The sequence below is a fragment of the Bos mutus genome, chromosome 1 (assembly GCF_027580195.1).
Source record: "Bos mutus isolate GX-2022 chromosome 1, NWIPB_WYAK_1.1, whole genome shotgun sequence".
NCBI lineage: Eukaryota > Metazoa > Chordata > Mammalia > Artiodactyla > Bovidae > Bos > Bos mutus.
In genome coordinates, this window is record NC_091617.1 from 44269342 (window position 1) to 44294474 (window position 25133).

General features: G+C 36.1%; 1 protein-coding gene across 30 annotated transcripts in view; it reads right to left on the reverse strand.

Moving 5' to 3' along the window:
- Nucleotides 1-25133, reverse strand: part of ABI3BP (ABI family member 3 binding protein) — a 301574-nt gene that overhangs the window by 82804 nt on the left and 193637 nt on the right. For 18 of the 30 annotated variants that reach the window (XM_070368631.1, XM_070368610.1, XM_070368602.1 and 15 more), the window contains 12 exons: nucleotides 24601-24660; nucleotides 23851-23931; nucleotides 20939-21013; nucleotides 20003-20059; nucleotides 19287-19358; nucleotides 18777-18824; nucleotides 15496-15570; nucleotides 11496-11570; nucleotides 4955-5014; nucleotides 4321-4368; nucleotides 3443-3523; nucleotides 866-943 (listed from right to left, as the gene is read on the reverse strand). In XM_070368631.1, the coding sequence (XP_070224732.1) occupies nucleotides 866-943; nucleotides 3443-3523; nucleotides 4321-4368; nucleotides 4955-5014; nucleotides 11496-11570; nucleotides 15496-15570; nucleotides 18777-18824; nucleotides 19287-19358; nucleotides 20003-20059; nucleotides 20939-21013; nucleotides 23851-23931; nucleotides 24601-24660 (810 nt within the window). The remainder of the gene's footprint in view (nucleotides 1-865; nucleotides 944-3442; nucleotides 3524-4320; nucleotides 4369-4954; nucleotides 5015-11495; nucleotides 11571-15495; nucleotides 15571-18776; nucleotides 18825-19286; nucleotides 19359-20002; nucleotides 20060-20938; nucleotides 21014-23850; nucleotides 23932-24600; nucleotides 24661-25133) is intronic. The other 12 variants (XM_070368662.1, XM_070368645.1, XM_070368681.1 and 9 more) reach the window with 10 other exon arrangements.

Here is a 25133-nt window from a genome sequence, read left to right on the forward strand (position 1 = left end):
AAGCCAGAAGGAAAAACATAAATACAGTATTCTAACGCATATATATGGAATTTAGAAAGATGGTAACAATAACCCGTTTATTGAGACAACAAAAGAGACACTGATGTATAGAACAGTCTTATGGACTCTGTGGGAGAGGGAGAGGGTGGGAAGATTTGGGAGAATGGCAATGAAACATGTAAAATATCATGTAGGAAACGAGTTGCCAGTCCAGGTTCGATGCATGATGCTGGATGCTTGGGGCTGGTGCACTGGGACGGCCCAGAGGGATGGTATGGGGAGGGAGGAGGAGGAGGGTTCGGGATGGGGAACACATGTATACCTGTGGCGGATTCATTTTGATATTTGGCAAAACTAATACAATTATGTAAAGTTTAAAAATAAAATAAAATTGGAAGATTTAAAAAAAAAAAAAAAAAAATGATTTTCTTGTTACTAGTTCCCTTTCTCAGGCTGCAACATCAATGAGTTCATCAAGTTTTGGAGATAGGACAAAGAGGAAAAGAGGTAAAGAAAGTAAGAGGAGAAGAAGGAAGGTAACAGATTGTTATTGATCAGCTCTGGAAAATGAGGCGAAAGAAGGTAAGGCAAGGGAAAAAAAATAGGAGCTTACATTCTTAGTCATTATCATCAGCTGCAAAGAACATTAGCATTCAAAAGCAAAGCTCTAACTAAAGAGACTGTCTTTCCTACATTTAACTGGTAATCATTTAATATTACTACTTGGCTGATGTTCTGAGCTATGAAGTGAAAAAAATTTAAACTAACTCACTGTGATGAAAATTCTGTTTCTTAAAGGAAAATTTTCTTCCTGCTTAAACAAAGAAGGAAAAGCCACTATCCAGAGGTAGGGAAATAGCTTTACCCTGAGTTGTCTTTGCCAATTCAGTTGTTTGTGGAACCTTTGTTGTGAAGAGTTCTTGGGTAGACTGGTCTGTTGCTGCTGGGGAAAAACACAGTAAGATAAATGGCTTTAAATAAATATCATTAATGAACAAGTTAAAAAAAAAAAAAAAAAAAAAACAAGAAAAAACCCCACACTCTTTTTTTCCCCCATGCAATGATATAAGGGTAAGTTGTATTTATAACTATGCCTAGTGATCATCTTATTTTAAAGTTACTGGTACATTTTAATAACTCTGATTTATTATATTTACTGTCTCCTTAAACTATTATATTAATGATTATTATAAGGATCTCTGAAAGCTTTTAGTTCAGGATCACTGTTTAATGATATTGGGCATGACTATACTCTTGGATATGCTTCCTGTCTTATGTATCATTGCCTTCATGTTTCCTTCTATTTCACGACCTTCACAAGTTATTTAGGTGAGCTGGAAAAAATAGATCATAGAAAATAATGTGCATTTACACCACATAAGAATAAATATTCTATTTATCTCACATGAAAATCAAAGTTTATTGACATACAGACACATTACTCCTAACAAAATAAACACTCCTATATTAACTTGAAATAATTACAATATCATACTGACAGAGCAAATTATACTATTCACTTTGCCACATACTGGATCCAAGGAAATATTTGGTGAAAATAAATATGCTGTCATCATATTTTCTGCCTGTTTTATAATCTAGATTCTGCTCATAGATAATTGTGATAGTTGGCCCAATAAACTAAGATATAGTTAAAAAAAAAAAAAGGCAAAAAAACCAGAAGTGGAACTTAGATAATTAACTTATTCAGCAGTGGTTCTTGATAAGTACTTTTGACTTCCTCTCATGGGTAAAGCTGACTTTGAGGGCCTATGCTGTAATAGATAAATATTTGGTAATTAAGATATATTTGCTCATTCAGTTTTAAGTATTTTCCTTCAAAAAGGATTCCTTTTAAAATGGGATCAATAACTTTATTTCACACACAAAGAATGGGTTGACCTGAAAAGGGATGAAGGGAGGAAAGTAAAGCCACTGATTTAAACATAACCACGTGGGATGTGGTGTGGACAGGGCAGAGGAGCCAACAGACACAAGCTGGGAATTCTTGCTTTCCTGTTTACATTCAGCCAAGTCACAGGCAAATGAGGGTGAAGACATTGATGCTGAACTCCTGGAGAGCGTGCCCAGCTCATCCCAACCAGTCTTCCTGACTCATCCATCCACCTGTGTGTCTTCATGGCCACCCACATGTTCCTCAGATGAGTCTGGCTACCATTCTCTGTATGTGCCTCTTCCCCATCATTCTTTAACCTGAAGAGCCCTTCATACCTTTAACTCTCATTCCAACTGGAAGACCTAGCATACATGCCACTTCCTCTGTGAAGCCTTCCCTGATTACCCCAGGTAGTTTGCTTGTTCAGTGTGCTGCTCATTTCTCTATGATCTCATTGTAATGGATAATATGAGAGTGAATTCCAGGAGCTCTGACAACTGAGAATGTGGGTTCCAGTTTGGCTCTGATGTTAGCTCTACAGCTTGGCCAGATTTTTTAAATCTTTCAATGCCTCAGTTTTCTAATCTGTAAAATGGGACAATAGAATCTACACCACAAACTTGTAATGTGTCTTAAATTTAAAAATACGTGTAGAACACTGGGTAGCACAGAGGAAGCACTGCTGCTAAATCACTTCAGTCGTGTCTGTCTCTGTGCAGCCCCATAGACAGCAGCCCACCAGGCTCCCCCGTCCCTGGGATTCTCCAGGCAAGAACACTGGAGTGGGTTGCCATTTCCTTCTCCAATGCATGAAAGTGAAAAGTGAAAGTGAAGTCACTCAGTCATGTCCGACTCCTAGCGACCCCATGGACTGCAGCCTACCAGGCTCCTCCATCCATGGGATTTTCCAGGCAAGAGTACTGGAGTGGGGTGCCATTGCCTTCTCCAGAGGAAGCACAATTATTGCTAAATCCTGTCTTTGTATTAGATGGCGATCTCTCCAAGGTAAGGACTTACCTTTAAAGCAGTTGTATTTTGGCATTCCCATTGCTTAGCATTGCACTTAACACTATAAGATATTCAGATTTAAAAAATAAAATTTTTCTTCCCAAATGCAGCTTCAAATATGGAAAAAGCAACAAGAAAGTATAGCATTGATATACACTGGGAAGTTTTTTTTTTTTAATTTATTCTTTAATTGGAGGGAAATCGCTTTACAAGGTTGTGTTGGTTTCCGCCATACAACAACGCAAACCAGCCATAATTATACATATATCGGGAAGATTCTTTTTCCAAAAAAGTAACTGAAGTTTTGTTAAGATGTTTTAAAACATTCTCATCTTGTATTGGAAATCAGCATAAATATTAGAAGGACAAATACACAGTTAATGTAAAAGAATCAAGTGAAATGGATATGTTTTACAGTGATAAAAAGAGATCCTCTATTGTTTGGAATACCACGAACACAACATATGTATGGCTACTTTAAGGGCAATTCCTAAAATGTTAAGTCCTCATTGGGCTGAATATCAAAGCAAAATTTACCAAGAGTGGTTTGTAGTTCCTCTTGACTAGTACTTGGTGAAATCATAGGAATCAAAGGGCTGCCTCGTGTCTCTAAAGGAGCTGAAAAGACAAGTAAGTACCAAGGCTGTCAATCTTTAGATTCAAAAGCCAGCAACCAGCCAAAATAATATTACATGAGATTCTGTTACTTGAAATACAAAAAGGAAAACATTAAGTGGGTCATGGAAAAGAAAGTTAAGTGTGCATGGAACCTGTGGAGTATCAGAATAATGGTTCTCAACTGTTTTTTCCCACACCAGGATAGATAATAAACAACATTCAGTGTTTGACACAGTCCATGACCATGCCTGGTTAAGATGGGTATGGTTTAGACATGGTTCTAGGTCCCTCAGCTGCATCTCTCCCCTCCAAGAGAGCACACAGGATCACCCAGAGGAGACGATATCATCACAGTAGCAACCATCTGGAGTCCATTCAAATCTATTTTTAAAAATAAACCAGTGGCAAATTTTAGTATTTTGAGATATATAATAAGTACTTGCCAGAGCCTTCCACAGCATGTTAGTGTGTTGTTAAGGCCACGGCTGAGAACCATTAAGCCAGCAGAAATGTTAATTATATGGACATGAGTAAGGTGGGATCATTTTGAACACAGATAAATGAGGTAGGTGAGGATGAACGTGGTAATGAGCGTTCTTAAGTTGGTCTTCAGAGCAAACCTTTAAAACAGTGAAACCACTGCCTTTCTATTCTGAAAAGGGTAAAAAATAATGAGAATGAAACAATGAAGAGGACTGAGAAGGGAGGATGTTTCAGTGTGATTGTTTGAGAGAGACCTGCAATCTTGATGGCAGCCAGGAAAAAAATTAGAGTGAGTCAAATGGAAAAACCATTACCTAGAGTTGTCTCTGGCAGATGGATTCTAAAGGTAACAGGTTGCAGAACTAGGCCAAAAGCAAACCAAAGAAATATATTTATGAGAATTACTACCTGGGGGAGTAAACCTAGTTTCTGTGTCTCTACAATGCACCCATCTGAACATTTAAACATTCTCTTAGAGAATCAGAATAAATATAAGAAAATTCTATATATCAGATGACACCCAGGGAACTTAGTTTAGCTAAAACTTTAAAGTTTTCATTTGCTGTCACTATGAGGAAAATTTGGGTAGGCACCCATATTTTTAATTTAAAACTACACCCACATTTGGATGTAGCTATATTTACACCCTGAAAAAATGTGAACATGGTTGACTCAGTTAATAATTATATCTTATAGCTTTAGCATGATTTCCTATTAAATAAAAACACTTTCAGGGAAAATAAACTAATTATACCCTATTCCCTCATGGGGGAAATATGTCAAGCAGATTGCATGATTAAATCTTCCTCTAAAGAAATACACATTTTCTATCTAAAATTTTCTCTGAGCTTCTTCTGCATATCACCCTCATTGCAAAAATATATTTGCCTCAAGAATATCTTTTGAAAAATACACTTCCTAACTGAGAGAATAAAACAGTTCATTTACCAGGTTCACTCTGAGAGACTTCGGGGTCTGGCTTATGGGGAAGGAGCACATCTCTTGCAACTGAAAGAAAAAGATTATAAAACACTGTGCATTCTAAATGCCATACCTGGAGTGAAACTCAACCCACAGACATAAAACCCTGGGAAGCATGAATGAAGTAAAGATATTTTCACAATGGCTAAAACACTAAGGCAAGAAAAGGACTGTCTTTCCAAAATGGAAAAATGTCAGTGTATTAGGGAAGGTTCTAGTGGCAGTAAAACAAAGTTGGTCATGGTTCATTTTGAAGATTCCCCTGAGGGGGAAAAAAGGGAAGAAAAAACTAATTTAATAAACATAAGAAGGTTATCTCCCTAAGTTATCTTCAAAATAAGAAGTCAGCTTTTGTCTGAAGTGGTTAGCTGCCATGTGATATTCCTGCTAAAATTCCACCAACAGAAATAGGAAACATTATTTTAAAGAAACGGGCTGAAAATTGGGGGAAACGGCAAGAAAAGCAAAACTCTTGAGGATCTAAAAAGAGAACAAAATTTTATTCTAAAAGGCATAATAGTTATAGGGAGAAAAATAGAGCAAAAGGAATCAGCCACTCATTAGAAGACACCACGTGTAAAGTTGATGAGAGTGCTTGTCAAGTAGGAAATGTTAGATAAATTTTGCCATTTTTGTCATTCTTAGTGATGTGGCTTCTAGTATAAGTATTAGGGCCTCCTGGCAGGAAAACAAGGGAGACAAATGTATGCTACACTACAAGCCTACTCATATTCAGTTCTGATCTGTGGTACATTTTTAATACCTGTGTCCAGTTCTACTTTGGAAAAATAAAATGGTAGGCTGGGAAGTGATGCCTTATTGCTCACTGGGGAAAATATCAGGTTGACTTGCCTATTGTTAATACCAAATTTCTATGGCAAATCTCCTTTCAGGAGTAATATCATGTATTTCTTTGACTCAGTTTCCCTACAAGGAAGTCCTTGTCAATCCTACTCACTCACTGAAAAGTTTTCCTACCACACTAAATTCATAAATACCCTTAGGTATGCAGTGTAACTTTCTTGCATCTTATATGGTGCTGGAGGGGAAAAAAATAGGATTCAGGCTAGAATTCTCCCTCTGAGAAAGATGAAGAAAAAACTTTTGTACCACAAGGTGGACAAGCACAACTTTACCATTCGTGCAGAAAAAAGATCGTATAAAATGGACATTCATTTTCTTTTATGGCTTTTGGAGATTACATTTAATGTGAATGTCACATCTGTTCTTAGTCTAGGCCACTGAGTAAGTACCAGTGAAATCACAGTTGTGGAATTTGGTCCATTGGAAAGAAATGTAACTCTATTAGAACTTCTATGAGCTAAAAGATAACAACCAGGAGAACTTGAAATGTGGATTTTTGTTTGTTTTAAAAAGGTTAACTTCAAAAAAGATCAGTGGTGGACAAAGTGAGAGAAAACCCACCATAATGGTGAACATTTCACCACTGCTATGTAGTCTTTTGAAAGATTCAAGCAGTAAAACATGAAGAATTTCCAGCCATAATTCAAACTAACTGTTTATCTGTAGGGTGAGGGAGAAGGCACTTTGATGTGGCTCTGAGAAGGTCATGGCCATACAAAGCAGCCTGTAGTTTATAAACATCCTAATTGGTTCCAGTGCTAGACTGCACAGAGAGAAGGTGGGATTAAGGAAGGGAAAAGCTGAGAAGAAATGTGCTACCAATAAATCCACCATACTGTAAACACATTACCTGCGGCCTGCCTTAGTTTTCTGAGGAATTCAGACAAGCATAATGTGGATTCCTGCTGCTGCCACTGGCACGTTTTAACCATGAAGTGATGATTTAATAACTGCCATACCAGACGTTCTAAAGCAGGTGAAATCAGTGGAAAGGAAAGAACTAGAAATATTCACAGGAAAGGGATGTGAATCATTCTCTTATTTGGTCAATGGCAGCTCCAAGAAATGCAACTTTTTTTTTTTCCCCTATGTGGCATTCTGTTGTGTATTAAATTGAATAAGAGCATGATTCTAAAAACCTAAATCTTCCATGCTGGGGGAAACTTATGAATGCAAATCATGACAATTTAACTGAGAAGGCAGTTTTGATTTCCTTATTAAAATATTTACTATTATTATATTTTAGACCCATTTGTATTAGCCAATTTATCATTTATATTAATGAACAAATTAACTTACCAGTTATATATATATATTAACTACCCTTTTGAATAAAGGGCATCTCTTCAAAGAAAAATTCAGCTACCAGAAGACAACTGTGAATGGAAGTGTCTAATATGGACAAATGTGAATGAACACCAAGAGGGTCCTGCCAGAATAGATGGGAGAATGAAAGTGTTGCTCTCTGATGGAGATGGGGCACTAAGAAATCTTCAGTGAGCTTTACCCTTGCAACAGCCTACAAAGATATTCTCATAGATAAGAAACACACATAGACCACACACCTCCTTCATGTCCAGCCTGCCACTTCCTTTATTCCAACCTTGGACCCGGAGGCACAGTCTGAGAGGCAGCAGGTCTCCTGCCTCGCAGAGGCCACTTTCAGAGCTTCACTCGTGCTCTGGTGTTACCTTCCCTTGTGTCTCCTCTGGGACCTTTCACTTTCTATCATTTCTATTATCTTATATTTTTCTCTATTAATCCATATTTTCATTTATCTATGAATTCTTCCCCCTCCACCCATAAAACAACTCAAGAGTTCCAAAATCCTAAAATTAATAACCAGTTCCTTAACACTTCCCCTTCAAACAATCCCTTTCTTGCTCTCAACTAAGAACTCTGCCTCTGCTTCCTGGTTTCTTAACTGCGTCTTCTCCATCCACTGTAGATGGCCTTCCATTTCACTAATCTCCTGCACCCATGGATCCATGAGACCTCATCCATGGTTCTGAATAGCAAAATGTTCTAAAGACCAAAAAGGTTTATTTTTTATTTTTTTTGCTTAGCCTCTTTGACAGCAAAACCTGACTAGAACTGATCTAAGTCAATTTACAGTTTTTATTTATCCTGAGTAGTGTGACTGCTCCTGCTTCTCACTGCAGACTTATGAATATGCATGTGATCTATGGTATCCATGCTGTTTTACCTTTCCCAAGTCTGAAAATTGCTGACCTCTGAAGCACTGGCCCACAGGTTTCAGATGCAGGCTTCTAGACCTACACTGTCAAGGCCAGTGGCTTTTCTGGCCTCTTCCTCCTCACTGTTACTCATGGCCTTCCCTGCCTGGCCTCCTGAGTTCCTCTTTCCTGGTACTCTCTGATTATTTGACAAAAACTTCTGCTGGCTCCTCATTCCTCTATCCACTATTTAAGTGTAACCATGCCCTCTAAGACTTTGATCTCTGATCTCTTATTTTCTCAGTCTGTACCTTCTCCTGGATGGTATCATTCCCTCAAAATTTAAGAACCTTCTATACATAGTAGACACATAGACACATGGCTCCCAAATCTACATCCTAAATATTGACTTCTGTTTAGAAAGCCAAAAATTCATTTCCACCACCAATCCAACTGGCCCTCCAAACCTAGCACCTTATTCCTCCCTCTGTGTTCCCTGCCTTAGTTAATGGTATTGGCATCTACCACTTGTGTAAGCTAGCTTCCCTGGTAGCTCCGTTGGTTAAGAATCCATCTGTGATGCAGGAGACCCAGGTTTGATTCCTAGGCGGGGAAGATCCCCTGGAGAAGGAAATGGTGACCCACTCCAGTAATCTTGCCAGGAGAATCCCCATGGACAGAGGAGCCTGGCAGTCTACATTCCACGGGGTTGCCAAGAGTCAAACACGACTTAGCGACTAAACCACCACCACCTGCCTAAGCTGGAAATCACTGTGTCCTCCTTCTCACCATGACACCATTCAGTCATTGTCCACATTCTAGCAATTCCATCTCCAAAAGACATTTTAGCATTCATCCCTTCTTTCTTAACTGCAAAAATGCTGCAAATTAGAATCTGCCAAAGAGAGCAGTTTAGAGCATTTGCAGGGTTGGATAGCTTACTGAAATTTAGATTTTTTTCCCCCCTGGCTTGCTTCCAATGACTGAAGTCTATCCAAATATTTCTGTGGTGACAGAAGTTGCTACATAGCCAAGACAGCCCTTGGTACAGAAACACATCTATAAAGAAGGCACAGCTCCGCTGAACCAGGCATCAGAGTGAGTCCTCTGCCCTGAATTTGAAAGCATTTCTCCAAGGCAGATCAAAAGAAAAGCCAGTACTGTTCTGGCTCTGGACATGCTGTGTGGGCTCAGTGTGTCTAGATTCCTCATTAAATACTGTAGTTAATCTGACTGAGTGACTGGATATTCTCTAAAGGTCTAACTGGATGAAAGCTGTGTTATGCTTAGGCATCTGTGGAATAAAAGAGCTGTACAGAGAATCCGAGACTGACTAAAAATTCAATTTTGTCACTTCTGACATCACTTAGAATTGAGACAAACATCATGTTAAAACATAACTATGTCCTGATTTCAGTACTACATTTTACATTTTATAGAGCATCTGTCTCTCTAGGATATACCAGTACACATTACATTTACACGTAACCTACCCTGTTTTCTGAGGAGCCAGTAAACAAAGTCATGGGCTCCTTAGGAAGCAAACCTGAGACTAGATATAACCCCCAAACTGTTTGAATCCAGTCTGTTTAAACACTTGGGAGAGGACTGAAAAGTAGTGATGATTGCCTTATGTTTCTTCCTGTAGCATCACACCGATGGAGTAACAGGGGAACCCCTGATGGACACAATGGCAGGACCAACACCGGGTTTAGAGACACAATTCACACTCAGGTATACAGACACTTGGAACTAGAGAGACAATGCTGCTGCCACTGCTGCTAAGTCGCTTCAGTCGTGTCCGACTCTGTGCGACCCCATAGATGGCAGCCCACCAGGCTCCCCTGTTCCTGGGATTCTCCAGGCAAGAACACTGGAGTGTGTTGCCATTTCCTTCTCCAATGCATGAAAGTGAAAAGTGAAAGTGAAGTCACTCAGTCGTGTCCAACTCTTAGCGACCCCATGGACTGCAGCCTACCAGGCTCCTCCATCCATGGGATTTTCCAGGCAAGAGTACTGGAGAGTCAATAAAATAAGCCTAACGAAGGCTCCATGGGGAGCGTTTGTGCTGCTGTTCCAATCAAACTTACGAATTAGAGTGTGAAAAAATAAGGTATTGATGAAAGTAAGGTAAATATTACATATTTAAAAAGAAGAAAAGTTTAACTATTACATATATTACTTTAATGAGATTATGTCATATCAGAACCGATAGTACTACTGTTTCTAATGAAGAGGAAAATAAAATCACTCACATATATTGTCATTACCTCTAATGACTCCATCTCCGTTAACATATTTGTTCCACAGTTGAAAACAAGAAGTTGACCTTTTGCCAGTGGGAAGATAAGCTTTTTTCTTATTGGTGTTTATAATATGGCTTTTGCTGTTAGCAGTACAAATTTACATTCTGGACTTCAGGGCAAAAAGGCTCTTTGTGGACTATTACCACCTGCAACCACCTAATCACCCCACAGCAGCATAAACATTCTCCACCCACATAACCAGGAAACCATGATAGCAAGTGAATTCACTTGCTTCCAAAATGCCATCTGTCCAAGCTACAGCTCAGAAAAGCGTTGGTTTTAGGAATGTTCTATAATCTTCTAGGACCACCTAAGAATTTATAATAATTGAACTTTTTTTTTTTTTTAAGGGGGCAAAACCTGTAGTATTTCTCAGATACTCTGGCTACAAGTTTGGCTTGGCTTATTAGTGAACCAACAATGAACTACTTAGTGAAGCCAACAGAGGCTTCTTATGATCACTTGAGGATCTAGAGAAATGTCTGGGTCCTTGCAGTCCCACCTTGACTTCTCCCACAAATGCAACATAATCCCCCCTCTAAACAGGCAAAAAGCCTTCTCAAATGATAGGCAATAAATAGATCTGTAGCTAAAGAAATCATTTAGTGAAACAAATTTCTTAAGCAACTGCTCCATGAACTGGGAAAGTAGAATTAAAACCTCAAACAAAGGAAAAAAAAAATCCTCAGTGCTGAACTTAGTGTAAAATTTCTGAACCCAAGAAAATGGCTAAACATAATTTCCTCCATTTGCAAAACATCATTTTATAATTTTTGTGGAAAAATCCCAATTCTTTATCTTATTTTGGTGAAACGTGAGCATCACATAGTTAACATTAGTAGGTTATATTTTAGAAGTCAGAAAAGAAAAAAGCATTCTATCCTTAATTCTAGAAGGTTATTTTTTATAAGTCAGAAAAAAAGAGAAGTCTTCTACCCTTGGCATAATTCTCTGCCTTTGGATTATATCAATGTTTACATAAATAATGGAGCACATATGTAACTTTTATAAACACTTTGAAATGATTATATCATGCACGACACAGCATGGTATCTGAACATAAATGAAATATGGACCTCATACCCATCCTTCCTCATGTTTCATCGCTGTAGAATGTGACAGTAGAATGCATTTGACTTAAACATGAAATAAAGCATTTACCAGGTGGCGTATAGGACACTTCTGGACTTGGTGATGTCTTTGGCTTCAAAGTAACACGCTGGAATACCTTAGGAGCTGAAAGAGAGAGCTTGGACCATGAGTCATTTGGTTTCAGCATCTCCCAGTCATGCTTAGCATGTAAGATCTGACAAAGCATAAACCTGATTATTGCTTTTAAAAAAGTATTGAAATAGGAGTTATATGGAAAAATAAACCTTAAGCTCTAAAAGTAAATCAGTTAGAATTTCAAATACTTTTAAGAAAAATGAAATCTGAGAAACAGCAAAATTTGACTAAGCATAAAGGTAGGATGAAGAAATTTTGGAAACTTTTCAGAAGAGATAGCAATTAAATTAATCTAAGAGTACTCTTCTCTGGATGTTTGCTTGACTTCTTAAACCCATCCTCATGCCTTTCTCTGAAGAATGAGTTCAGTAAAGTCAAAGTGGGACCCCCAAAAGCATGTATGAAAGCAACTTAAAGTCAGGTCAGCAACAGCAGAAAGAGAATCGGCAATGGAAGGGAATGTTTGGGCTCATGTTCTGTGCCTCGGGCAATTCTTAGGCTCTAAATAAACCTTTAAATGACATGTTTACAAACTCAAACCGTCTTTCCACAGCTGTTCCTTTGGAGTAACAAGGTGCTAATGTAATAGATTTTTGTTTTGTTTTAGTCCTGGGGGCAGCGGGGAAAGAAAGGCCTACCTTATTTATATAGTTCATTTTACAACTTCAAAAAGGCTTTCATAAAGATTATGCCCTTTGATTCTCACCATAATGCTGAGAGGAAGGAATGATCAGCTTCACTTTGAAGCAATGTTGGAGACTATTGCCTGGAGTCACATGATCATTAAGCACCAGAGCCAAGGCTTGAACTGAACCCCAAGGTCCAGACATGATCGCTAGGTCCCAACTCGGGTTTCCTATATCCCAGCTCTGCAGGTCACATTTTTAACTTGCTCCTCATTTTTTAGGTAGACATAATAAACCTGTCCTAACTCAAAGCGTGACCGTGAGAATTAAGTGTGAATGTCAAAATGATGTGAAAGCTATACTCCTATAAACATTTCTTTCCACTTTTGGAGAAACCTTACAAATTTGACATTGAAAGATCTGAGTATATTTTGCTTTTCACATTGCTTGTCCCCTCAAAAATTAGGAGCAATTTTGATGGTTATAAGATTTCTAGATATATAATTATTAATAACAGGATTGTTCACTGTTACTTATGAACATAGGAATCTAAAATCAAACCTATATTTAATGATAAAATATTCTTGATGATTTCTTCCAAATTTTTGATCCCAATATGTCCTCAAATGCCAAATATAGTAAATTTAAAATTTTCTATCTAATTTATCAACATAATTTAAATATAAATAAGGCAGCATGCCCAATTACAGAATTTCATTCTGAAAGTAGTGATAGATTAACAACTGCATTGCTCTCTAGGTTGTACATGCTATGTTGGATGATGGCTTATAGCCCAACAATAACAATTTGCATTTGGTGTTGTACATATGAACAGAACATTCTCCCATTCAAATGGCCTTTTGCAACAGCTAGCCAGATGTAAGGGGGGAAGTAATGTGAGAGTTTAAACATTTGTCTTTGAACTATTGAGTGATACACCTATATACATATGAAATATCCTTGAAAGACTATAAAAACCTAGAGTATTGCTTGGATCTATTAAGTAAAGTTCATATTCTCCTGGGTAAGACAGATCCTAATTTCACCCACTTTTAAGAGGAATACGTGGCATGAACAATTTTCCAAATCGTCCCCTTATATTAGGCCACCCTGACAAAGTTGGAAGTATTTGGATGGCAGTTACTTTCCAGGGGAGATGCTGATGGACTGGAGTTTGCTCGGTTGGGACAGAATCAGGATGCTCTCTTGCTACAATCTGCAGCCACTCCAGGGTTTCAGAGTTTGAGTGGAACCACTGAGTGTATGCATCTATCCATTCTAAAGTTGCTTATCTTGTCAAGAAAGGTTAGCTAAAGGTCTAAATCAAAATCAAACAAGGTTGAAACTTAGAGTGTCATAATCAGAAACTAGAGTAAGGTCCTGATTTACTATATTGATTTTTGTAAGTATAGAGTACAGCTCAAAAAGATGAAATTATGAATGCCTTCCTTCTTAGTTCTAATCTCCTTTACTTTTTATAATGTTGCTAACCAGGGCTTTACGGCCTCAATGTTTTAACTTCCAACACATCTTATTTTTCATCTGTTCTCTTACTTTCCAGCATTCATTGTTTTATGCTTTCTTATTTCTTTCCATTTCTCCTTTTCCTGCTACATTTATTCTATTCTTTATATTCACATAAAAGGTTGAGAGTTCCTTTAATGATTTTATCTGTTGATTTCTTAAAATTAGATTTTAGTTTCCTACCCACAAATTTAATATGCTTGCTTTTAAAATTCTTATTCTATTAATTTTTACTTATTCACTAATTCCAATTATTTTTCCCTGCATTTCTTATATATTAACATTTCAAATTTATTTTAAAAAGTTATTTTAAAATTTCTTATTCTTTCAGATGATTGTTGCCTTGATACCTTCATATACTTATGTATCACACCCATATTATTTTTTAGCAAAGTTTTAGTAATTAAATAAAAACACATTTTAAAATACATTAAAGCAGATTGAAAATCATTAGCTAGATGTGGTACCCAGGACTTTCTTTTAAGGAGTCTTCCTTTAAAGAAAAAATAATGGGCAAAATTTCTCTCAGAAATACAATAGAAAATGTTAACATCTCTCAGGTATTCAAGATCATTCCCAAATCTAACAGCTCTTTTTTTTTTTCTTTCAGTAGGGATACTGAGATGTGATTAAAGAATCTGTGGTGGTAATTCAGAGCTATTACCTGGATCAAGCATAATTTTGATGCTGCTAACATTTTCCTTTCCCCAGATCATTGGTGATAGTGAGGGTTCCTCCAGTACACTGGGTAGGTGCACTTCATATACTTTTTGGAAATGGGCCATGTGTAAACACATTTAAATATAGATGATTGGCTAGACTGCAACCACCTTGACCACAGAAGGCCAAAATTTTGTTTCACATTCCCAGGGTGTAGCACATTGGCTGGCACGCAGTCAGCATGCAATAAGTATTTGTTGAGTGGCTAACTGATGAAGTGAACTAGTTAATCAGCCACTTAAGGATCAAGGGGTGATGCAATTTTAAATTAGTAGGGAAGAGTGGCAGGAGGACTAATGACAGCCGACTAGGCATGACGGGGTAGGCATCAATGCTGGAAATGTCCGGAAAAACTGATGGAGTCCAGAGGATGGATGAGGACAAGAATAAAAACTGATGTAAAATGCTGAGAATCTGCAACTGATACAAATGAGAAACCAAAAGGAGGGAAATATGAGCTTTCTTTGAGGTATGTCAGGTTTATGGTAGCCTGAAATGGAGATCTGCCAAGGCAGTCAGAGGAAATGAACAAGATCTTGGTTGAGAAGTCAGGGTTAATCATTCAAGTAACAACCTCCATACTATTAAAAAAATAGCTTATAATGATTCTTGTTTAGCTCTTTCCAAAACTCATAGCAAAACAACCAAAGCAATATTAGGTAAATATTTTATAGGAGAAGATACATATTAAAAATCGTCAAGACCTAATGTTAAATAAAGTTGACTGAAAGGCCAAAAAATAATTAGAGGACTGGTGGGTAAAGGACATGCAAGGATCATGGAAGGGTTTCTCAAACTAGGAGAAGCAAAAGGAGTAGGCAGGCTATTTTTTAAAGAAATTTCATATTTCTCTATCCCCTTTTCAAATACCATAAGAGTAGGGAAGCTTTTTGGAATAAGCCACTTTAATACTATACTTTTTGATAAAGTCTAAATATAAATATTTATTAGGTTTCAAAGAAAGACTTGTTTTATAAGGGTTAAAAACCTAACTTGCTATAATTCAACAGAGTAACTCTGCAAACATCAAACTTTTCAGGCCAGAATATAAAATAAACATTTACCTGATTGTGTTTGTGGGATTCTTGGATGTGGAGATGTTTTTGGTTTGGGAGGAGTTCGTGGTATCTGCTTGGAAGCTAAAAGAAAGGATACAGATTCGGAGCTCTTGAGCTTCTCAAGAATAACAGTACCTAACCTTCTAGGAGCACAAAGACGTTTGTTGAGTGACTGAAGATGTAAATATACAGCAATTAACATAATTAAAGCTGGCAAAGAGCAATAGAATATAAGAAGATCATTTTCTTATAATAGAAAACAAAACAAGAAGGCACATTAACTAATATCTAAGATACTCAGCTGGCAAATGAAACTGTTGAAATTTTAGGATTATCTTCTTCAAATACCTATTAAATAGGCTAAAAATAAATTTCATGATAAAATAATTCATCCTTATTATAAATTCACATCACATTATCAGAGTATCCCAGTATAATATTTTAAGTACAAAGAGACACAATTTCTTCTAAATAAAAAGCACGTTACATTCCAAATATACCTAGAAGGTGAATATGTCTTAATAAGAGAGTTATGGAAAAAAATTAATTTTGTTAAACAAAACATAATTTTTATTGGTCATATTGGGGAGGAAAAATTGAACAGAAATTGAAAGAAATTAAAGGAAGTTATCCTTTTGCTGGGCAATTCTCAAAAGAGTTCTAGGACATTCAGTGTAAAAGACAATTTCTTCACTAAAAAAATTAAAGGTTTATCCTGCTAGAGGAAAATAATGATCAAATGCAAGGTCACAGCTTGTGGAAACACCTGTTTGGTTGGATTAAGTGTGTCTGAGATAAAGAGAAACAAGAAACAGATGGTTTCCAAGGTCATGGAGTTTCAGACCCTTAAGAAAAGCTTGCTGAAAATAAGTGTTATTAGATAAAAGAAATTGAGTCTGTAGAGACTTCTTCCTGATAATTAAAATATACAAAGCATGCAATGGTTTCAGTGGAATCTTCTCGCCTGTAGAAAGAGGAACAAGATATGTTGGAAATTATACTGGTTTAGAAGCCAGAGATTAAGAACTCACTTTGCTGATCACTTGGTCTACAACCTCGGGTTCTTCATCAAAAGTAAAGGATTTTTAAGAACCCTTCCAACCCTACAATTCTATACTTGTACAGTTTTCTTAGTCTTGTGATATTGTGACTCTGAATTGCTTTGTTTGTTGAGGTTCATACTGATAGGTTATTTGCATCCTTGGGATATAAGAGACCATCTGTAGGTAAAGGCGTGTTATGAAGCAATTCTATAAAAAATAATTCAGAATGAGATTGGTATCACTGGTGGTATCTGCAATTAAATATTTCAATAATATTAATAACCACAGCTATTAAAAAAACTTGAAAATGTTAGAGATAACAGACACAGATCCAGTTAATACAGTCAGTGTGGAATTTTGGTAAAATTAAACTGTAGAGTTTAATAGGCAAAGTTTAATGGGGTATTCTGACAAGGAATAAAATTAATGAATAATTATATGAATAAAATTAATATCCATATCTCCTTTGGAAATAGGGCCATATAAAATAGTTTATATGGACAATGAATAAAATTGATAATGAATGAATTATTGAATAAAATTAATATCCATATCTCCTTTGGAAATAGAGCCATATAAAATAGTTTCGTGGCCATCAAAATACAAGTTTGAGCTCATATATGATAAACTGCTGTTCTGAGACAGCCTATAGACACTGAAAGACTTTTTTGAATAAATGAATAAAATTAATGAATAAATTAATATCAATGAATAAAATTAATTGAATGAATGAAATTAATGAATAAAATTAATATCCATAGGCATAATTAATAAATTAATGAACAAATAAAATTCATATCCATATCTCAATGAATAAATTTAATATCCATTTCTCATTTGGAAATAGAGTCATATAAAATAGTTTCATGGCCATCAAAATACAAGTTTGAGCTTATATATGATAAACTGCTGGTCTGAGAGAGCCTGTAGACACTGAGACTTTTTTCCTTGTAAGAAGAAGTACATCTGCATTGATGTTGTGTTTTCCTACATTTCAAATCCCATCAAGGAAAACTTTATGACTTGCCAACTAACTGGTGTGATTTCAGTTTCTCTTATTTGTATCCAGTGAAGTGGCCAAGCTGCCACAGGAAGGAGCAGAAGAAAGTAGTAAGGTGATAAAGCATTTAAAATTGGGATATTTACGTTTTAAAACAGAATATAAATGTTCTTTCCCAGAAATATTACTATTTCCTCTGCGAAAGACTTGCGGAGTGGCTGAGAGGTATGTTTCAGTTAATCCTAAATGATATTCACAACACTGCTACAGGACTGGCTACACACTATGGATAGAAAGAGGAACGGGGCATCAGAAAGGTAGGATCCCCCATCAGAGACTGTGAGCAGCAATTACGGCTTCCAACAGCTAGTCATAGTGCCCAGCTATCATCTTCCTGGTCTTTTAAGTTCTGTGAACATTTACCTTCTACATGAAATGCAAAACAATACTCAGTGTGGTCTGAGGCTCATCTGGGCTGGGCAGAATTACAGTTTGGGGAGGAAGAGGTGATGTTTCTACAGTAATTGAAGGAACGTACCCAGGGTTACTATAGTGCTTCATGCACCTTTAATACAGAAAGGATGGTAACAAGCAGACTTTACAGAAAAAAAGAAAATTGCAGTGAATACCACTCCTATTTCTTAATAATGTATTTAGTTTAAAAACTGCTTAGAGATGCCAGGTTATTAAAGACTTTCAAGGTAAGCAATATCCTTAATTTTTAAATCATCACTCCATATTAGTACCTCCCCCAATAATGCTAGAAAGATGTGTTCAAGAGTAACCATAAAACAAAGTAATAAAACTGTTAAAGCATAAGCCATTCAGCAGCATTGAATTTTGTTTAACAAAGAGGAAACCAAACAAGTAAATCAACGTGATGAAATGACTGCTAATGAAAAGTGTGTTGCTAGGGCAGAAGGTACAAGTGGATCATTGTACAAAAATATATTATCTGAAATATTCAACATAATACCAAACTGGCAGAATGTTCAACATTAGGAAAAAGATGCTTTAGGTTTGACAGTTTTGGTGACTGAAATAGCAAGAGGCCAAGATCTAGATACAAAGCTGAATGAGAGAAGACACTTTTTTGGACAATGGTTATGAAGAGAAGCATCTAGAAAGAAAATGAACTGTGATGAAGAAGGATGATGTTGCAACATGGATTCACAATGAAGGAGAACATGGGTTTTCTGGTGATGGTGACAATGAGGACAAAAGCTGCCAGGGTGTAGCATTACCTAGCGTGGTCTCAGGTGGTTCAGACACATGTGTAATAGATCCCACAACTGTATCAAAACAAAGGAGAACAATTTTAAAAACTGTAAGATGTTAAGCTGCAGTCAAGTATCTCTTTCTTGAATATCAACCTCATTCTCTTGGGAATCTGCATCACATTTTTACAGATAGGACAACAGGTTAGGATAAGAAAAAAGCGATCTGAGAGGGACATCTTATTCTATAATCCTAAACCTCCAACTAAGATTGATGTTTTAACTGTCATTAACTGTCAAGTGTTATTATGCCTCAATACCTAGATACCACAGAGAAACTGAAGTTTATTTCTGTATTCAGAGAGTCAACTATCATTTTAATTTTAGGAATTCAAGGATTTTAGAAACTATGGCTCTTCAAAGCTATTGAACTTTAGAACAAGTACCCCAGCTTGGACTTTAGTATTCTATGAAAAGTAATAGATACTAATTAAAATATTTTGAATAAAAGAATCAAAGCATGAAAACCTTTACCACCTTCTGTCTCTGGCTCCTCTGGCCTGAGTGGTGCTTTGGCGGTGGAATAGACATAATCTATTTCAGTTGGTGCTAGAGAAGAAACCGAATGGTGGGTTAGCGGTGGGCAGCCCATAGTACCCACTGTAATGGAACACTTTAATTTGAAAACAGAGGTTAATTATCCTAAGTAGATAGATTTGTGAGAATAAATAACATTTAGGTAGAATATGAAGATGGCTACAATTTAAGAGGGCAGAAATGAAGGCAGTGTGCAGTGTGGAACACACACACACGAACTAGCAGGATCTACAGCAATTTCCACCTGGAGCAAAGCAGATAACTTCATTTCCTTACATATTTTTGTTTAAGGATTCCAGTGAGAAAAAGACATAGAGTGAGTTCTTTGAAAGCATGAGGATGAATCTTAAAAATGAAAATGAAAAATAGGATGTGCATATTTGGATGAAAAGAGTGCTCAGAATATTAAAAAGTGAAATTTTGCATTCAGAGTGAGAGGGAACTAAGTAAGGAAATTGTGAAACTTGCATAGCAACACAGCAGGCACTAGCACAATGTGCTGTATATAATATTTAATTGTCAAGATTCACTGGATGAGCACAGGCAAGATGTGAGAAGCCATGAAATGTTACAAAGCATGAGGACATCCCAAGATGACTTCCACAATGTGATGCAAAAGCACGTATACCTGACTTCCCACTGGGGAACATTATTACCTATAGCTTCCTTTGATGACTCAGTGCTAAATGTAAGCGATTCCAGGACTTCAGAAACTAGCAAAAAACACAAAATGGTACAATTTATCAAGAATGACTTGTTGCAAGCATTGAATAAATTCACACAAAGTATTTAGACACGTGTCTTGTACTTTAAAGTACTCAATGTAAGCTGTTACTGTAATAACAATAGTACTATTAACACTAAAAGAAACCCTAATAACTGAATTCATAATTTTATAAGTACTGTAGGTTATCATTAACAACCATACCTTGTTCCATCAACATAAGCATCAAAATGCCATTTAACTAATTAAGAGATATACAAAGGGGATGAAAAGAAATTATAATCCCATTAGGAAAAAATAAAGATATGGTGCTTCAAAATAAATGTCAGAGGGTTGCAACAGCATTACTAAGCATAATCTTAAAAATTTGTTTTTAATTTGAAGGGCAATAATGTTTAGGTTCATACTGTGTAAGGTGAAATTTTGTTGTCTTTACTGAAGTGAGAACTTTCTTCCTTCTTAATGTTCACAACTCAATGAGCATTCTTTTCACATAGCAGAACACAAATTTAGCTTACTACTAAAGAGAATCACAAGTTTATAACTTAGTGAAAAATAAAGGTAAAGAATAGAATCAGCTCTTCTAAGTGGTTTTGTTGACTACTTAATCAGATATGTGATTATTCTCTGATACAGAGTAAACCCAATGAAATGAAGGTAAGTATTTCTATACAGTTGAATAACAATTAATATGAAAATAATGTATTACTAATTTATACTTATTTGCAATCATGGAAAGAACATGTACCATATGTAGAGTTGTTAAATGCATATTCTTTTGCATTTTTCAATGTTTGGAAATACAATACTTGGGCTGTGTTCCCTGAAGCTCAATGGTGTATCCAGGCAGATTAAATAATTTATTTACCAGGTTGACTCTGTGTCATTTCTAGGCTTGGTGATGTCACTGGCTTCAAAATAAGAGTTTGCAGTTCAGTGAGAGCTGAAAGAAGAGGGTCTAAGTTGTCAAACTAATTATGGATAATTTATGTCATAGAATTTAGATAAAGGTAGCAATACAGAGACCTTCAGAATCACAGCGTTATGAATAGGCATGCAGAGTTTGCATTATTTAAACCAGAGGTTGGCAAATTATGCGCTTCTCAATCCCTCTTCCTGACCTGTGAACTAAGTGACTTTTACATTTTTAAATGATTGAAAAAAATTAAAAGAGTAATAATCTATGACATGTAAAAAATGGTATGAAATTCAAATAAAGTTTTGTTGAAACACAGCCACACGTGCAAACTAAAATGACTCAAGGCCAAGATGTAAGTGATATACAAATATGCCTTGAATCATCTTAGTTTGTACATGTGGCTGTGTTTCAACAAAACTTCAATGGCTTCAAGCTACAACAGCAGAATTGAAAAGTTATAATAGAGACTGAATGGGCTCCAAAGCCTAAAATATTCACTATCTAATTCTTCACATAAAAAAAAAAAAATCACTGATTTACTGATCCCTGATGTTAATTATCCTTTTAGAAAAAGCAAGAGCCTATTTGAAAAAGTGAGAGTCCTTAAAGACTATTGTATCTGAATCTATATTTCCACAAGGGCTTTCTAAGAATTTCTTACAGCTGATTTCAACACAGTATTATTAACAAAATATTCAATATCATCTAGGAATATTTTGTTCTATGTTCCAGTTTGACCACTCCCTCAGGTACCATCAATATGTGTCAAAATGTTTTATTTTCTTGTTCTCACCATTCCAATCACCAATTTAAGTCCTAGTTATTTCAAAGCTCAACTATTCCCTCTAAAACCACATAGAACCTTGATTCCTTTCAATGTTTTCTTTCTATATTTTTAATCAAACAAGCTGCTTTTGTATAAGCAAGTTATCTTTCATCTAAGAAGAATTCAAGACTCAATTCTTCACAATTATATTGTACTTTAAGAGGTAAAACATGCCCTTACTTTTTTTTATCTCTATCTCTGTTCCACACCCCACTCTGCTCAACTACTAACGTGGTGCTGGGACCACAGAGGGCAAGGAAATGGTTGTTTACCTAAGACAAAGAAGCAAGGCTATTTGAAAAAGAAATTAATGAAATAGAATGCTAAGAGAATTGAATAAGATGCATCTTTTGTCAGAGACAGTTCTTATGCATTTGGCTACCATATAGATCTCCTCCAACCATGAGCATTCTGGTCCATGTGCTATTGTAGAGATGCTACCTTCTCTCTTAGCACAGAGGAGGGAAATGCAAGTTGGCAAGCCATATCACTGTCACTTTGGGACCCACTGCAATGGGCTGGAAGGACTTCTTGAATTAAAACTCATAGATTTCCTTGGTTTCAACTGTGGAGCTTAGAGAAGTTTAAAGTTTGTAAAGAAGGATGTCCCCCCCTACCCCATGTTTTGAAACTAAAGGAAGAAAATTTTGAGTTGCTGTTGTATTTGTAGGTCTAAAAACCATCAACATTGAATGTGGGCCAATGTTTTCTAAAATATTAGATTTTCTTGGCTTTACTGCCTAAGTTTGAAAATTTCACTTTACTATCCAATTTGTTCCTTATCACTGAGGGTCTTTCAGAGATCAATAACAAAATGTGTTAAAGATATAGATATTACTATGTATAATTAGATCCTCAGAGAGATTCCTACTTAATAATGACTAAGAATCAATGCTAAACTGTAGTGGAGAGTAAGGAATAGTCAAGTTCATTAATGATGGCTAAGCCTGTAAATTACATTCACTAGAACTGACTCTTCCAAGAAGCAACCTTTTAAAAATAATCTGATAGGGAAACCATTCCTTAAAATAGGAAGAGAATAATGAGAATATCACAAAAAATCTTAGAGAGTGGTTCAGAGAAATTTCATGGTACTTAATTATTACCATTTTACAGATCTACATACCAAATAGAAGGGGAACAATTTGGACTTCAGACTCTTCACTGAATCACATAATGAAATGCTAAAGGGGATTTCATGGCAGATAGATTTCCTCACCTGGATCCAGGGACATCTGTTGCAAATAACAGGTAGCTCTTGAATTAAGAATCCTGACTACTTATCAGATGAAGCATGAAACAGAATTACAACAGCAATCAAAGGAAGCAGGAGCAACTCTGGCCATGATAGTGATGGGTGGGTTTTTAATGAGGTCACAAAAATCATTACCTAATGTTGCTTCTGGAGCTTCAGAGCTATGAATAACTGGTTCAAAGCTTATAGCAGAAACTAACCAAAAGCAACACGGGGAACATAAGAAAGCTTAAACACACACATAGAAAGTCTTAATTTTTCTTTCAAAACATTAGTTTCGAATGACAACTTTTTTTAACTTTTGTAAATTCACAGAAAGCAAATAGTCTCTGAGGCTAGGAGCAATTCATCGCAGAGAGTAGGTACAACCTTTGAACTCTGCTATGAATCCTAGTATAGTCAACATGAGACTGACCTAGGTGTTTGATTTTCTGATTCTAATATGGAAGCTTGCATTAGAAAATCTGTTTAGGCAATATATGTTAAAAATATGTGAAAGGAATTTGTTGCATTTCTTGTAAGTTGGGTAAAAACCTATGGTTATGTACTATAATAGATCATGTGTGTTTAACTGTAGATGTACCATGACTAACTATGCCAGTATTGCTACAAATAAAAGTGACCAAGAACTCATCCAAGAAGCAGCTGCTAACCATACTTTAATGCCTCAACTCTTAGGGAACATGAAGTCTGTTACTTTCCATCAAAGGCACTGCTTTGGGACCCCACATGGACAGACTGCTAGGGTTTACCCCTCAAACCATGGAATAACACATTTACCCAATTTGGTCTGAGGTGCTTCAGGGCTTGATGTGGTTTTAGGTCTGGGACGTGGACGACGAACTCGTGTTGTTTTATAAGCTGAAGGAAGAAATATTGGATTATTATTGGATTATTATTATTCTAGTGAATGTGGTATTGGAAATAAAGTTCTAGATTTTCTAAAATATGTTTCCTTGAAATTTAAGGCATATATTTTTAAGATCCAAATGTTTTTGCCTATTTTGTTCATTATTTTATCACAGAGTCTTGAGGTAAAACTTACACATAAAATTAAGTCAAGAAGTGAAGAGTCTTATAAATCTCTAATTTTAAAAAAGGTAAGGACTATCATCAAACCATAGGTAGTTCACAGTAAGAAATGTAAATATTCCCCCAAGCCATGGAACTATACATTGTTATGTTTTAGTTCATCTAGAGAAGATACAGACATTTCTGACTGCATTTGAAGCTCAGCTTTAAAAATGAGCCCCATTTAGACAAAAGTAGAACATGATACAAATTCAATTAAGATTACACAGTAGAAAAATACTCTGACCTAATCCCATGCATAGCTTTTAAAACAATAGGCAACTTCTTTTAGAGTCTTCAATACTGTTATTGAGAAGGATAATCAAGTTGCAGAACAGCAGAGGATGACAAGATAGTCTTAAGAAGCTAGTGATAATGTGATGATGATGAGGATGATAATGATAGAATGAGTTGATACTGGGCAGGAAAAAAATGTTGTGGAACACAGAATATCATTACCTAATGTTGTTTCTGGAGCCTTGGTTGTATGAGTGACAGGTTCAATGACGGTAGGAAGAACTAGCCAAAAACAATAAAATAAACCAAAGAGATTTTTAAAATGTATTTGAAGACTAATTTCAGAAGCTAATTTTTAAGCTTCAGGACAGAGAGAAAAGAGACACATACTTGTTCTTTGCAGATCTGACCAAATTATGGCCAATATCCATTAACCTCATAAGACAGGTTATGCACTTTGTTCAATATCACTGTGGTCAACAAGAAGCTCTAGATGTTTGGTTATCTGACCCTTGCTAGCATGGAAGACTTTGCTAGACGAGCTTTCTACACGTTTATGAATATAAACATGTTAGACTTTTCTAACTACTGGAAAAAGCATTTATCAGTCTATTTGCACTTCTATACAAGTTGACATATAAATGTCTACTAATTTGTTCACTCTTTCAATAATCGTGGGTATAATAATGAATTCACACATTCAAAAGGATAAGGATCAATGTAAAAAATGGGACATGCTCATCAAAATTTCAAAG